Raw genomic sequence first — 17283 nt, forward strand, 5'->3', positions numbered from 1 at the left:
GTATTTATATAATATTTATATAATATTTTTATGAAACGTATTATTTCAGTTGGAAAGTTGAATGTTTACAAAGTTTTGAATAGAAAACACCACTCAAGACGGTCGGTCGAAAGCCTTTTCCACTATTTGGAAAGTTAATCCGGTTTTGTGACTGAACCAGCTTTGGTCCAAGGAGGTCTTTTCGCACAACAGCCCTGACCACAGAGAAAGACTGGTGTGTGTGTCTGGACACTATGATGTTTGGAGCGAGGCAAAACACAATTGGGTTTGTTTAGATATCTTCACAACGCTGAGGCCTTTTCTCTATTGGTCCCTTGTTGTCTCCATGGTTTGCCTATGTGAGAGGCCTTAGTCTACTCTAGACAATCAGTTTGCTGAACAGTCATCTCAGCTAAAATGTGTTGCTAAAAAACGGTCTGGCTGCGGTAGTTGTGCAATAGGGTTATTGTATGTGTGTATGTGTTTTGTGTGTGTGGTGGTGGTGGGGGGGGGCAGTTAAACAAAAGGCATTGAATGATAATGGTCTTTCAAAACACATGTGCAGGTTGAATCATAAATAACACAAAGAGGTCAGAATACGTTTCATTATAAAAACAGTTGATTTTATTCCAGTATTCAGTATTTACATATCAAATCTACAAAATATGCATTGTTAAAATATTGTCAGTTACCACTGTTCCGTATCAGACCTTATAATATACAATCAACAAATGTTAAATTCACAGGATAATTTACACATCACATTGTAGACCAATTCAAGAATCAACAACCGGCTATTGTATGTTAAAATATTAATTTGTTAATAATTAGTCTTTCTTATTATTTATTTTGTGTGAAGCAGCATAACGTGAGGTTAATTTAAAGTACACGCTTGAGCTAGACTGGGTGCCAGTCTGTTCCTGGTACCATGTCAACTCCATGTCACTCATTGTCAAGCCAAACATCTGTGGCTTGACAATGACAGCAATGGAGTTGGTAAGAGCACAAACAGATCTGGGAACAGGCTAATTTGAGCCTTGGCTGGTTGAGATGCGACGTGTTCTCCTGTTGAAGCAAACACAGCATCCAATACAACATGACTTCACTTTCTCCTTAATAAGGGCATTGACAGTACAGTACTAACTGAAGGCTAACTCTGGAGAGAGGAACCTATTCACATGTAGCACCATTTCCACAGTCTGTAACGGAGTTAAATATAGAATACCTATCAATAAGTCTGTGCTAGAGGGAGAATGCTGATGTTCAACTCAACCAGTACTCATCGCAGAAGGCAACATATTCCCCTATTAATAAAACAGTACATGTTCTTTGTAGTGCTCGGTCTTTTGTATGCTATTGGTTAAGGGACGGTTTTGGCAACAGTCAGGAACACAGAGGGCTTGAACATCACATATATCTTTGTTTCAACCTCCATTTCCATTTGCACATGACAAAATAATGTAAGTCAGTGTAACCCGGATGATACTGTGCACTCCTCCAATACTGTCCACTCCTGCAAACGGCACACACACACACACACACACACACCAAAGGCAACAACAAAAACGTAAGCCAATTCCTCCCTGCAAATATCTAGCTTGAGTACCGATCTCTTTCTGCTTTAGCCATTTGTCTTGCCAGACATATTGTGAAAGGCAACAATGTAGCATCGTTGAATGTATAAACAGTCAGGTAACCAAAGAAAGATCAGGAAGTTGGAACAAAACCATATCACGTCAGACGCACTCAGTACAGTGTAACATGTCAACAGTGGAACATTTCATAGCTTCAGTCCAGACTTACAGATAACAGTACTATGACAGATCGAAGACACATGTATCATAACAATCTCCAACCCTATGAAATTGTCCTTCATTGAAGCTAGCTGTCATAATAACCTCTTTCTTACAGCCATAGGCACCATTGGGTTTAAGAGGAGATGCTGCCATAGTCTGTTCCATACGGTACTCTAAAATGAAGATACAAATTCTGAAGTCTTGGACCTAGATAGTTATGTTCCATTGGATCTGAGGTACGTAGTTGGCCCTCTCAGTTTGCCCTCACAGGCTGGGAGAGGTCACGGCGTGGGGGGGTCACGGCGTGGGGGGGAGCCGGACGTCCAGCAGGCTGTAGGCGAAGACGTTCCAGAAGACAGCACAGAGGACAAAGAGGAAGTAGACGGAGAAGAAGATCCAGAAGAGAGACTGCTCTTGGAGACGCTGCTCGTAGTTCTGGAGGACTACAACCCCCAGGGTGAGCCCCACCATCACACCCCCCAGGTGGGCCACAAAGCTGGGGTTGGGGCAGGGCGGGAAGGCCGGCGGGTAGAACCGCAGCCACACGGCACGGCCGAACTCCACACTCACTGACGGGGGTGGAGAGAGAAGGGTTACCATAATGCTGGTAATAGTCCTGTTTCCATAGTGAACAAGTGATATTGTCATTTTTAGTTTATTGTAAATGCTGCTGTGTTTCTCTCTTACAAATCACGGTAACTTGCCAAATTGTACGCGTATGCTTATACTAAAGTGAAAAATAAGAAGTTGGATATGTACTATAAAAGGTTGAGACCACAACAAACCCGTCCTCATCGCTCACATTAATCTTACATGAGTGGGTATGTTCTTTCTAAGCTTCTATTGCTAGCCACAGGGCCCTTCCTGTCTCCTAACCTACATCCACCACGGTACTAACTAGGTCAAGAGCAAGGTTATTGTAACAGTACGCAAGACCGGAGGTCCCTCTAGCGACTTTGTTTTTTAATGATCAAAATAAACCGTGTGCTGCTTTTGGTTACCTGCAGGCTGTGGCTAGTCACACAGTGGTGTAGGGACTGACTGGGTTATCTCAGATAGGATTTGAATATAGAGAAACTTCAGAGTTTAGACAGACTTACTGCAGACCAGAGCCATGGCCATCCGGAACAGCTTAAACTGACATTTCATACCCGACCAGTTCTGGGGAGAGAGAAGCAGAGTGAGTTGATGAGAAAAGGAGTGAGAGAGAGCAAGATAAAAGGGTTTATGATTCAGGCCAGGAGTTTTCCCATGTTAGATGGACCTGGGTTTGTCCCTGACCATGTAACCTGACCAGGAAAAACTCCTGGCCCTATTAATAATGATCCACGACACTAAGCCGCTTTCATTACCTTCATAAGATAGTAATGTAACAGACAACTACATCCAAAGACACCTACATCCAAAGACACCTACATCCAAAGACACCTACATCCAAAGACACCTACATCCAAAGACACCTACATCCAAAGACACCTATATCCAAAGACACCTATATCCAAAGACACCTATATCCAAAGACACCTATATCCAAAGACACCTACATCCAAAGACACCTACATCCAAAGACACCTACATCCAAAGACACCTATATCCAAAGACACCTATATCCAAAGCGACTTACAGAACTGTCAACATTCAGAGTGACACATAGATTACAACAATAACATATCTTTCCCTTTCCATGATAGCTTTCAGAGTCAACACAGATATCATGTGATGACCCTTGATCTTCTCCCCTTTCTTGCTGTTGTAGTAAATCAAATTTGTCTGAGAGGAGGAAGGACCACTGAGGATTGTAAAGTGCCCACCGGTGTAAATATTTGATGACAGGGACCATCCAATCATATAGACAGCAGTATGGCCTTATCGGCCCCTACTTCTAAGGTTATGACTTTGTAGGGTAGTATGCATGGATCGAATCAATCAGAGCACAGCTAAGGTCAAAGGTGAATTTACATGTAGCCTCAGAATGGGAGAAAATCAAGTTATATGACAATTATCTAATTACACTCTAACACTACACAGTGCACACACACTCACGTGCAACATACACACGCACACACACATTCCACACTTTCAACACTAGATAGTCGAAACACCTTTCCACTCTTTGTAAATGGGAAAGATGAAAGGCAGGAATGTATGGAATCCATAGACTGACAGAGCACCTGCTGGGCCCCAGAATGCCCTGCTTTGATGCCACATGATGTATGTCTGAGCATGATAGTCATCTCATGACAAGAGGGCTGCTCCTGCTCTGACTGACACACGCACACACACACACACACCATGACGACGTTGGCCAGGTGTGCTGAGACCAGGGCGTAGACTCCTCCAGACGACCCCACCACCGGAGCAGTCATATCAGTGACAGACACGGCCAGGGAGCCTGACAGGGTCAGAGATCAGAGGTTAGAATCAATCAAATAATCAATCAACTTCATATTCACTGGATCAATAGAGCAAATTCATATTGAATATGTAAATTCATATCCATCGCTATAATGTATCTCAGAGCAGCTTCGAATAATGATAATTGATTCAATGAGCAGCTTCAAATAAATAGCATTCCCAGGTAGAAACAGTAGATACTGTATATGAACGCAGTCACTCCTGATGTTTTTTGTCATTGTATTGAAGCACAAACAGAGGCTTACATTGGTCAATGAGTCCCCATTGACCATTTTAAGAATAATACGTATCAACACAGTCGGTTAGGAGATTCTTGGTGTTACACTGAATGGAGCTTACCACTGGTACCATGGTGGCACCTATTCACCCGCATTCACAGGAGAGTCAACCAGGCATTGATTGGTGTAATTACAACCAGAGCAACAGACACGCCCAGAGCAACAGACACGCCCAGAGCAACAGAGAACTGATTGTGATCTCCACTGTGTGTGTGCGTGTGTAGGTATGGCTGCTGTCATGAAGAGTCTGCTCTGTGGGAGCTTCATTATAGTAGACCCCTTTCCTGCAGTCAAATTACCTAGCGGCCTCATAGGTGGAATGTTATTCATATTTTTCAGAATTTATCAACGTTATTTCAAAAATCACGTCGAAAATCCGGTGTTTCTATTTCAAACGGTTTTGTTATATTTCAGTCTTCTGGGATGTATATAAAGTGTAATACTGGGATACAAACTCAAAATGTAATACAATCAACTCTATATCTGACATGGTACAGGTGTTCTCTTTTTTTAAACCCATAACTATGTGTGTGAGGTGTATACTTTTGTTTCAAAGTAGATTTGTTTAAGACTACCAAGAATCACTCTGTGTGACCCTGGTTTAGCCCACTGCAGTAAAAGGTTAAATCACCATACGATAATAAGTCATCACAATCAGGCTGCTATTACTGGAAGGAAAACAGCCAGGGGTGAGCCCAGCCATCCCCCACACACACACACACACACACACACACACACACACACACACAGCGCTAAAAATAAAAATAGTAAAGTACACCACTGCATATGTGAGGTCATGCAAATACACATGCATGTACATATCTCGCACGCACACACACCATCTCTTAGAAGTTTAACAGTACATCACATCAATTAACTAGAAAAGTATGAATGTACTGTATTATCTGAAATACCTGAACTAGCTGTAGTAGTTAGTGCTCTTCCTGAAGTGGGCTGTTACCAGGTGTCATTTAGATCAAAGCAGAGGAGATGTGTGTGTAATTAAAATGTATTTAAGCATCAATCACTGAATGGAGATCTAAGCAGATGATTACATGTTTCCTGAGACACACACACACACACACCCACACAGTAACACACAGCAACAAACACAGAGATAGCGAGAAATATAGAAATACACACAAAAAGGAGAGACACACACACACGCACCTGTTAGACAACACACACCGCCCTGGTTCCTCTGCTCAAGGTGTGTGTGTGTGTCGACAGATGGGAAGACCACTATTACCACTATTATCTCTGATAATATTATTGTTTTATCACCGTGACAACCCCCACACCCACTAAAGGACTTCCTTCCCTTTGTAGTCTCTCTGGAGGCCCTCTGGGTCAGTTGTTGGGTGAGAAACTGACGTGTCATCTATCTTGTTTGTTGGTTAAACCTCCAAACTAGGACACCAAACTAGGAATCCTGCTGCCAATGAGGGAATACTAAGTTTGGCCACATTAACTACACAGCATCAGTGCTACTCATCATCAGAGACCGGTAGAGAGTTCAAAGTCACTGACTGTCCTTTAAAACTTCAGAGTCATCTTATAATTATCACAGATAATTATACACCCCCTAAATGAGAACTTGTTGTCAACTAGCCTACCTGGTTAAATAAAGGTGAAATAAAAAAATAAAAAAGATACTGAAAGTAGTAATTGAGTGTTTCTCTCTCTCTCTCTGTGTGTGTGTGTGAAATCCCCAAAAGTAGTAAAACGAGGACATTTGGACGGCTCCACGAGGACAAAAACTATTTTAGGCTTAGGGGTTAGGTTTAGGGTTACAAATAGGGTAGGGTAGGAATTAGGGTAACGGTTAGGAGTTAGGGGTTAAGGAAAATAGGATTTTGAATGGAAGTCAATTTTAGGCCCCCACAAGGATAGTAAAACATATGTGTTTTTGTTGTTTGTGCCTGCGTTCGAACAAGAGTCTCTGTAAGTGACTATTTGCATTGCCCCCCTCCCCTCTTCTACACTGCTGCTACTCTGTTATTATCTATACATAGTCACTTTAATAACTCTACCTACATATACATATTACCTCGACTAACCGGTGCCCCCCTCCCTCCTTTACACTGCTGCTACTCTGTTATTATCTATACATAGTCACTTTAATAACTCCACCTACATATACATATTACCTCGACTAACCGGTGCCCCCGCACATCGACTCTGTACCGGCACCCCCTGTATACCCCCTGTCTCGCTATTGTTATTTTACTGCTGCTCTTTAATTCTTTGTTACTTAAATGTATTATTTTTAGAGGTATTTTTCTTAAAACTGCATTGTTGGTTAAGGTCTTGTAAGTAAGTATTTCACGGTAAGGGGTACTACACCTGTTGTATTCGGCGCATGTGACAAATAACATTTGATTTGTATTACAGTCTTAAAAATCCATATTGAGTATTGACCTCTACCTGGACACCTGAGTCCCTTTTGACCTCTGACCCTGTTGGTACAGCTGAGCACTCCTCTCCACCATAACATTTATCCAGACAAAACAACACAGAAGACAAACTCCCACACACACACACATCCTTCCAGTGGGTCGATATCTAATTAACCAGCAGGTTCCCGTGGGGACAGTGGCCCTCTCAGTACCACCATTATCTGTGTTATCTGGGGGCAAAAGTATTCTGTGTACACACCCGTCTTCATACACAACCAGATATACATATATACAGTATTTATCTCCACAAACACACATGCCTATGTAAAACAAACACACACACACAGAATGGGTCTAAGGCAGTGCATCACAGTGCTAGAGGCGTCACTGCAGACCCTGATTCGATCCCGGGCTGTATCACAACCGGCCGTGATCGGGAGTCCCGGAGGGCGGCGCACAATTGGCCCAGCGTCGTCCGGGTTAGGCTGTCATTGTAAATAACCATTTGTTCTTAATTGACTTGCCTAGTTAAAAAAAGGTACACAATTACACACTCTGCTGGCAATCCCTTACCCTGCCCTTCTACAGCTTCTTCCCACCCACCCACAGGGCTGTTATGTCCTTGCTAAATATCCCCACACGTCTCCCAAACATCAACAATCTTCATCCAAGTATTTCCACTCCAAATGTTTCCTGAGCATTTAGTTTCCAGAGGGCAGCAGGCAGAAATCCCTGATAATGTTTGTTTGGCTCTAGAGGTAGTTTAAACTAAAGCTGGATTATCGCTCCACTCCTCATGTACACTGCATGATGAACACGCAGTGTAGAACATACCCCATGGTCATATGGTAATCTAGTGAGCACTGAGCTATACTGAGCCAAGTCGTGCTGGGCCAGGGGAGAGAGGAGGGAGAGGGAGAGAGGGGAGCCCTGGGCGCTCAAATGACATTAGCAGCTAATGTCACAAGGAAGCTAGCAATGACATTTGCCTTCAAAGCCTCTTCCTCTCTCTGATGCATAGCATCCCAGTAGGCTTGGTCCTCTTCCTCTCTCTGATGCATAGCATCCCAGTAGGCTTGGTCCTCTTCCTCTCTCTGATGCATAGCATCCCAGTAGGCTTGGTCCCTTTGCTCGCTCTCTCAATATTCATGGGCCTCCTATTGAACATGGACAAGTCTCTCTCTCTCGCTCTCCCTTGCGTTCTCTCCTTTACCTCCCTCCCCATTCTATCTCTCTCTGGAGTGTGTTTTGAGATGATCCCCTTCCACTTCTCTCTGTTGTTCTGGACCGGTGAGGGAACAACAAGAAAGCCTGTCAGAACACAAGCCCATCTGTCCCAGACATATGTGTTTTCTGAATGACTGTTATCCAAACACAATGGGGTGAAACCTGACAGCAGGGGGTTGAATATGCGTGTGTGTGTGTGCGTGTGTGTGCGTGCACCTGCGCCCTGTGTGTGTGTGTGTGTCCATCCGTCAGTCTGTGTGTGTACCCTAGTCCAGTACTCACCTGCCAGTACGCCACACACGTAGACCAGTCCTATCCTCAGTGCTCCATGGACCATCTCAAGAGGGACTCCCACCAGCAGCTGCATGGCCATGTTCAGACCCAGGTGTTCTATCCTGCTGGGACACGGCACACAGCCGTCAGTTCGACAGGACACATCCACCGTCATATACAGTTCATGGTCATATTATCTATTTGATCCGTAGAGCAATGTTTCTAACCTGGAAGTAGGAGGCCTGATATAGGATCAGACCCCCCCCCCGTTCATGTAATCTCCTGATCCAAGATGAGCACTCCTACTCTGAGACGTTCCATGAATACTTGTTTAAAGCCTCTATATGTTGGATGCCTGCATAGCTCTCAGAATCTGTTTGTAGGGGAGTAAGTGACATACAGTAATTGAATCTATGTCAGAATACTCTCTAACCCCCTGTAACCTCTCTATCAATGAACACCAGTCTAAATTCATTATTAAATTAGGCCAACCCGATGGTCGTAAGAAAGTGATGGATGGAAAGATGGATGGATGGAGGGATGGCAATGTGTTGCTGAAAGATAATCGTACCCACAGAGCATATAAGACATTTAACATATATTGATTATCCAGTGAACATACTGTAATAGTCTCCCCTGGGGGGGACACTTACAGTAGCTCTAGGAAGCAGCTCATACTGCCATTATCAACAACAACACATGACTAAGGGCCAATGGTGACTGTGGATAATAAGCTTCTGGAGGGAAAGGAGTTAGCATCTAGGCTTTACTACAACATCAGAACTAGGCCAACTGTATTGCAGCAGTGGTTTTGGCTCTAGTGCATCAACATTCTGGGAACACACCAATGTCTCAGTATTGATCCAGCATTTTGCTTGGCTCCTGCTGCCATGTGCTGGCAGTTGACACATTTGATGCGTCATCATTGGCTGAGATTTTAGCTTTGTCTTCTCAGTCCAACGATGGTGCTGGATCCCTACCAGGCTTTTACAGTGTCCCTCCTCTCTCTATCTATCTATCTATCTGACCGGCTGTGTAGTGATATGTCTGACTGTGATAAGTCCGGCATATTACACCCCTCCACAATGTAATCCCTTCACTGGGTCAACAACACTGCTGATCCCTTCCAATTGACAACACCACAAACAGAATGCACATATCAGCCCACAAACAGCACAGGACAACATTCCACTAAACCTACAGCTATGTTTTTAGGCGGTCTAGGACAACTTTAGTAGATTACCCTTGACCAAAGACAAAGACATTTCCCAGCCACTTGAAACGCATCTCTGTTTTATCACGTTTTGTCTGCTTAACTCCTTATGTTTTCATCAACGTAAAAGCAGGAATTGACTTACTTTCCCACCTTTAAGCTGGCATTGAGTGTACTGTACAGTAGCTCAGTGAAAACAGCATTGCATTCTTTGTTTTCCTTTGTGGTCGTCTAGACAATGACAGTGATCCATGTATTTGTCTGTGCCATTGTTAAGAGACAACGGGATGTCTTCTCATAGGAACGTGTGTGTGTGTGTGTGTGTGTGTGTGTGTGTGTGTGTGTAGAAGCATCCCTCTGGGACTGGTTAGCACTGGAAAATGAATAGTCCTTTTAATCTCCAGTGGAACGTCCTTGTGAATTTGGACAGGGCCTTGCTTCTCCACAAGCCAATCAATATCGCCCTTGTCTCATTGTCAACTAGAATGATTCTCTCGTTCTCTCACTACACCAAGAGGGCACTTGTACGCTTCAACAAAACAACTCGTAGATTTGATTCTGTTTGGGTGTTCATAATATCTGAGGCTGAAACACGCTGGGGGTTTTTGGCCTGGTTTTGTCATGCTATCGTTGCTATGGGATAAATGGGATGGTTAAAGTACATCCACTAAGCTGGGAGAGAGAGAGAGAGAGAGAGAGAACTCAGAGAACTCCTGTGTTTTGGATTCTGCTGTGGCACCCACACGTGTCAGTGCTGAGTACAGGCCCTGTGGGCATGAAGGACACATGCGTGGATTGTGTGTGTGTGTAGCAGTCACAACACTGAACAACCTCTTCTGCACACACTGCTGATAGAGAGCCAGACCTTTGGGACATTAAATAGTTGGTTAAATTCCCAGCAGCCTCCGCCTCTCTCAGAGGTGTGTGTGTTTAGTGATGAATGACTTGCCTCGACCATGTGCTCTCACGAGGAAGCAGATGTGGTGTGTGTGGGAGCACAATCATTTGGAAAGGTGACAGCTGATACACACATACACATCCAGGAATAGATTGAAAAACACTGCTCTAGAGAGCCATAGAGTAGATATGACAATGTATATACAGTATACAGTGCGTTTGGAAAGTATTCAGACCCCTTGGCTTTTCCCCCATTTTGTTACGTTACAGCCCGATTCTAAAATGGATTCAATTGTTTTTCCTCCCTCGTTAATCTACACACAATACCGCATAATGAAAGTAAAGTAAGGTAAAGTATTCAGACCATTTGCTGTGAGACTCGAAATTGAACTCAGATGTGTCCTGTTTCCATTGATCATCCTTGAAATGTTTCTACAAGTTGATTGGAGTCCACCTGTGGTAAATTCAATTGATTGGACATGATATGGAAAGGCACACACCTGTCTATATAAAGGTCCCACAGTTGACAGTGGATGTCAAAGCAAAACCCAAGCCATGAGGTCAAAGGAATTGTCCATAGAGCTCGGAGACAGGATTGTGTTGAGGCACAGATCTGGGGAAGGGTACCAAAACATTTCTGTAGCATTGGAGGTCCCCAAGAACACAGTGGTCTCCATTCTTAAATGAAAGAAGTTTGGAACCACCAAGACTCTTGCTAGAGCTGGCCACCTGGCCAAACTGAGCAATCGGGGTAGAAGGGCCTTGGTCAGGAAGGTGACAAAGAACCCGATGGTCACTCTGACAGAGTTCCAGAGTTCCTTTGTGGAGATGGGAGAACCTTCCAGAAGGACAACAATCTCTGTAGCACTCTACCAATCAGGCCTTTATGGTATAGTGGCCAGACAGAAGCCACTCCTCAGTAAATGGCACATGACAGCCCTCTTGGAGTTTGCCAAAAAGGCACCTAAAGGACTCTCAGACCATGGAGAAAAAAAGACTCTGGTCTGATCAATCCAAGATTGAACTTTTTGGCCTGAATGCCAAGCGTCACATCTGGAGCAAACCTGGCACCATCCCTACTGTGAAGCATGGTGGTGGCAGAATCATGCTGTAGGGATGTTTTTCAGAGGCACAAACTGGGAGACGGGAGGGGAAGTTATTGTAGAGTTATATAAGATCTAGCCTGGGTACTAGCCTAAGAGATACGTTTTCGTTTTCACAGAGATATTTAGTCTCCATGAAGAATGTAGCCTAGTGGTTAGAGCGTTGGACTAGTAACCGCAAGGTTGCAAGTTCGAATCCCCGAGCTGACAAGGTACAAATCTGTCGTTCTGCCCCTGAACAGGCAGTTAACCCACTGTTCCTAGGCCGTCATTGAAAATAAGAATTTGTTCTTAACTGACTTGCCTAGTAAAATAAAGGTAAAATAAAAAATAAAAAATAAAAATGTAGAGTTTCACAGTAGTTTAGACTGATTTCAAAGGCTTATCTCGATGGAGAGTTGACGCCAAGGGCAAAAGATAAACGATACTGTTGCTATCTCCCAGTCCTACCACGTTAGAAGAAAAGAAAGACAAACTAAAGTTGAACGATAAGGTTCTCTTTGTTATCAAAACCAATGATTTACAGCCTCAAACCCTCATCAGAGATGTTTGAAGAACCTAAGCACATCCTAACTTTACACTTCAGTTGAATATTCACTTAGTCTCCGATTGACATTTATGCATGACAAAGGGAAATTTGACTGAAGTAGAATTTACGATGTACCCCTTCATGAGCAGGGTCGAGGGAAAGTTGAACAGAGTAAAGTACAGAGAGATCCCTTGATGAAAACCTGCTCCAGAGAGCTCAGGACCTCAGACTGGGGTGAAGGTTCACCTTCCAACAGGAGAACAGCTCTAAGCACACAGCCAAGACAACGCCGCAGTGGCTTCGGGACAAGTCTCTGAATGTCCTTGAGTGGCCCAGCCAGAGCCCGGATTTGAACCCGATCGAACATCTCTGGAGAGACCTGAAAATAGCTGGGCAGCGACGCTCCCCATCCAACCTGACAGAGCTTGAGAGGATCTGCAGAGAAGAATAAGATAAACTCCCCAAATACAGGTGTGCCAAGCTTTCAGCATCATACCCAAGAAAACTCGAGGCTGTAATCGCTGCCAAAGATGCTTCAAGAAAGTACTGAGTAAAGAGTCTGAGTACTTATGTAAATGTGATAGTTTTTAAAATGTTTAATACATTTGCAAAAAAGTCAAGAGGTCTGAATACTTTCCGAATGCTATGTAGGACTGTATATGACTGTGACACGCACAGCTAGGACTTTATGGACACACGTTACAGAGTTTAGGATTTGAGGAGGGCCAGGGGCAGACTGAGACCAGAAATCGGCCCTAGCATTTCAAACACACTGGCCAAATGTTTTTTTCGCTTGAGGCCCCCCATCATTGTCCAGATAATGATCATTTTGTGCAAAAACCCAAGTTAGACAGACTGGGCTAAAAACAGACCAGCCCATCTGACATTCGCCCAAAATGCCAGATGGCCAGTCTGCCCCTGGGGAGGGCTGATCAGACTGTCCCAATATTCATACTTCGCATTAGCATGCATGGTCAATACATGACCATATACTAAGTAGTATGCAAGTGTGTATATTGGGACAGTCGGATCAGCCCTCCCCAGGGGCGGACTGGCCATCTGGCTAGGTACCCACCCTGCGTGCATGAAGGCATAGCTGAGGTATCTCCAGGCCTGAATCCGTAGCTGGGGGTGGTAGGGCAGTGGGCCCCTCAGGAAGTGGGGACTGGACACCTGCAGCACCCAGCGGTCCAACTGCAGGCCATAGTACATGAACACTGCCACCTAGATGACGGGAGGGGTTTGAAGTTATTGTAGAGGAATATAAGATCTAGCCTGGGTACGAGCCCAAGAGATACGTTTTAGTTTTCACAGAGATATTTAGGCTGTCTCCATGAAGAATGTAGAGTTTCACAGTAGTCTAGACTGATTTCAAAGGCTTATCTCGATGGAGAGTTGACGCCAAGGGCAAAAGATAAACGATTACTGTTGCCATCTCCCAGTCCTACCACGTTAGAAGAAAAGAAAGACAAACTAAAGTTGAACGATAAGGTTCTCTTTGTTATCAAAACCAATGCTTTACAGCCTCAAACCCTCATCAGAGATGTTTGAAGAACCTAAGCACATCCTAACTTTACACTTCAGTTGAATATTCACAGAGTCTCCGATTGACATTCATGCATGACAAAGGGAAATTTGACTGAAGTAGAATTTAGGATTTATCCCTCCATGAGCGGAACCTTACCTCAGCGATGGTGATCGCCAGGATGAGCCAGGGTGGTGGGCAGCAGGTGTAGCTGTCGAAGTACCACTTCCTGTCGATCTCCCGGGGCAGGGTCTCATAGGCGATGTGCCTCACCAGCCTCTGGGACAGACCCAGACCCACCTCCTCCCCCAGGGCCCCGGCCCCCTTCAACTGACGACCCCCCTGGAGGATGGCCCGCCGGAAGCTATTGCTGCGCTTGTTGGACATCTAGCAGGGAGAGGGGAGGGAGAGAGAGAGAAGTACGGAGAGATTTATGGAGAGGGAAGGATGAGAGAGTGAGAGCGAGAGAGTGCAGATGTCAGTCAAAATACATCATCAGCTACCCAAAGTCCATCAGCAGGTCAGGGTTCAGGGACAGTCAGTCCATTCAGTGAGACTTCCATTGCAATAAGTGATTTAGTTATCTTATGTGAGCGATAGAAATTTCATAGAAACATGGCCATAAAATAAGTGTTTATTTTCAATTAGCTGAAATTCCAACCTTTACAGGTCTTGTAACTATTGCTGAATTCCCTACAACACCTCAGTATGTCGTCATAGATCCCCTAAGTCGTGAGCCCCCCCATCCTTCACTGTGACAGCAACCACGCTGCCATATCCTCCCACCTCGCCCCAGCAACAGAATGCCTCCTTTATCACCTAGCAACCGCTGAGCTCTTCTCCTCGTCCCAAGTACTGGCGGCAGCTGCCTGACAACGTTGCCCTTCTACCGAGATTAGCAATTGTCATAGTCCTCCTATGGAACGTGGACAAGTCCCCCTCTCTCTTTCTCTCTCCCTCTCTTCCCCTCATTCTTGTCCCTTTCACCCCATCTCTCTTTCTCTCTCGCATTCTCTCATTCCTCTCCCTCTCATTCCCCTCTCTCTTGCTCTCTCTCATTCCCACATCTCTCTCTCTGTCTCTCCGATTCTAAAAGTAGTTGACAATCGCACCATTCTTCAATTTATAATGAGCATTCGAATTGAACAGATCTCCAATTATGTGAGTCTTGATTGCAGTCAAGAGACCATGTGGGATTCTTGATGACTGTAGGTTACCATGGCCACTCCCAGCCCAAAGCCAAACAGAGAGTGGGATCAAACGGTACCAAACACACACATTATGCCCCCCCCCCCCCACACACACACACACGTGGACACACACACCTCTCTAGGTTACCCCACATGGCCCAAACCCATAAAGACAGTCTTCTTTCTTCCTGCAGTGCAGGGGTGATTCTTCTCCTCTTTTCTCTTCTTTTCAATCAAAAGAGAGAAAGGGAGTGACGTTCTATCTATTCACCCACAGCGAAGAAGAGAGCAGGGTAGAGAGAGATTGGTATTCATCCAACAAGGACTGTGGGACCAGGGACAATCTACTGCTGTACTGGGAGATGCTGTCAGGGAGAGGAGCGAGAAGGAGAGAGAGAGAGAGAGGAGAGGGGTAGGGAGAGGGACAGAAGGGGCAGGGAGATAAAGAGTAGAGAGAGATGAGAGAGAGAAGGAAAAGTAGAAAGAGAGAAAAGAGAGAGCTAGGCAATACCTCCCAATCACGCTGACAGCTTTATGGAATAGGCAGCTGAGCAAAGTAAAGTTGGACCTGCAAATAAACCCCAGCAAGCCTGTCTCTGTCTCCCACTCCTCCTCTCCAACCTATCCTTCCCTCACCCTGCTTGGCCTCTGTTTCCAATGAATGTGACAGCAATGGGGGGTGAGGAGCGGTTTTTGTGGGTAACAATAGCAGCCACACCCCCCCACACACACACACACACAACTTGAGTACATGCTCCTCATTCCTCTCTGTCCCACTTCCAGTTCCTCGCCCTGACCTTTGGCCTGTCACATGACCTGGACCGACCAATCAAAGATCCCCTTTCACAAGTTCCCACAGGCCCATTCTCAGCCCACTGTACAAGACAATGGACAGCTTTGAAGGAAGCGGAGAAGACAAAAGAGAGAATAGGAGAAAGGGAAAGTGAGAGGGGAGAGTTGGGGAACCTTCACAAACCCACCACAACTTTACACATTTCCAAGCAACTGATTATTTCCCCAGATGACTTCACCGCCCGTGGTCAAGAGTTCACGTGAAACACAACAGGAGCTAGACGACGCGTGAAAGTGCAACTTTTAAACCAAGCTGTGTTGTCTTGTCTAATAGTGTGGAATGTCCATGGAGACCTGGGTGAGTAGAAGGATGATGGTGGTCATAAGACCACTTCCTCTCCACTGTACGTCTCAACATGACCAATCGGTGTACAGTATAATCAATGTTATGCTTATACAAATCACTATTATCAGTTACTATGGTAACAGGAAGTGACTCGGGACTCTCACCAGGTTGACAAAGTCCTGGTAGCAGATCTTTCCGTCCGCGTTGCCGTCGGCGAGGGCCAATAGAACCTCCAGCTTGTGAGGGTCCAGCTCCGAGCCGTGGGCCGCCAGCAGGTCTCTGAACCGCTCTGTACTGATGAAGCCTGAACTCTCGGAGTCGAACTGGGAGCACACAGGGAGAGGCGTATGGTTAGAAGCTCCGTAGATAAACACAGAGACAAGGACATAGACACATGCAGGCAGAGTGACACACACACACACAAGACTTGACAGATGTAGTCAAACAAACAGCACATTTACAAAGACACAATGCACATACACACAAGCCTTATCGCATAGAGACACACAAAGGTTGTTATCACAAGTGAATTATAAGTTAAGTCAGTATATAATCTCACAGCCTTGTACTGAACATTCAACACTGACAACAACAAATAAGCCAAAAACATATCAAATAACATTTTATTCATAGTTTGAGCTACTTTGTAAAGAATTTAAATGAGCCTGAAAAGCTCATCTAACCAACGGCCATTTTGTTCCGTTTATTATTTTCATGAATCACATTCAGTAGCTGAGGAAAGAGCCAATATCCACACTTTAAAGAAGTTAGCTAGCGTTGTGCGTTTCATTTTAAATGTCAAGTGTACTGAAACGTTTCGATGCACTTGAAATAAAGTCAGACTATTTGACCAATTACATCCTGGTTGTCTAAATCACGGCCTTTCTCCTACTACCCAGAAGCACTTCCAAGAGTCACAAGTCCTTGGCTCCACCCACACGACAGTCTCTCACATTCAGCAGAAGCAAGTGCCAGACATCCCACACCAGGAATTCTTCACACTCACTCCTCAGTGCTTTCTTCTCTCACCAACGACGCGCGGTTACAGCACAGTGTCTGCATCAGTGAATCAAAGAGAACAGTGGCAATAGAAGCTATAACGTCAAAATACAGACACACCGGAGTCAAAGACTCCATCATCTCCTTCAAAATAGGTGTTCGCTTTTTCTCACGCCAAAATGTTCTATGAGCAAACGTTCTTACGCGTGACCTCAGTCCTCTCTGCTATGAGTGACAGCGGTTCCAACGGAACGCAAACAGAATTGAATGGAGCCACTTTAGACTTCAGACGCCTCTGTTCAACGGACTGTAAAATGGCCTA

General features: G+C 44.8%; 1 protein-coding gene across 3 annotated transcripts in view; it reads right to left on the minus strand.

The window, feature by feature from the left end:
* Window positions 1-2066: 2066 nt before the first annotated feature.
* LOC115103721 (rhomboid-related protein 3-like) overlaps window positions 2067-17283 on the minus strand; it is a 55462-nt gene continuing 40245 nt past the window's right edge. For all 3 annotated transcript variants that reach the window (XM_029624610.2, XM_029624608.2, XM_065006225.1), the window contains 7 exons: window positions 16127-16285; window positions 13794-14021; window positions 13185-13333; window positions 8377-8489; window positions 4067-4167; window positions 2876-2936; window positions 2067-2344 (listed from right to left, as the gene is read on the minus strand). In XM_029624610.2, the coding sequence (XP_029480470.1) occupies window positions 2073-2344; window positions 2876-2936; window positions 4067-4167; window positions 8377-8489; window positions 13185-13333; window positions 13794-14021; window positions 16127-16285 (1083 nt within the window). In that variant the 3' untranslated portion in view covers window positions 2067-2072. The remainder of the gene's footprint in view (window positions 2345-2875; window positions 2937-4066; window positions 4168-8376; window positions 8490-13184; window positions 13334-13793; window positions 14022-16126; window positions 16286-17283) is intronic.

This window comes from Oncorhynchus nerka, linkage group LG21 (assembly GCF_034236695.1).
Source record: "Oncorhynchus nerka isolate Pitt River linkage group LG21, Oner_Uvic_2.0, whole genome shotgun sequence".
Taxonomy (NCBI): Eukaryota; Metazoa; Chordata; class Actinopteri; order Salmoniformes; family Salmonidae; genus Oncorhynchus; species Oncorhynchus nerka.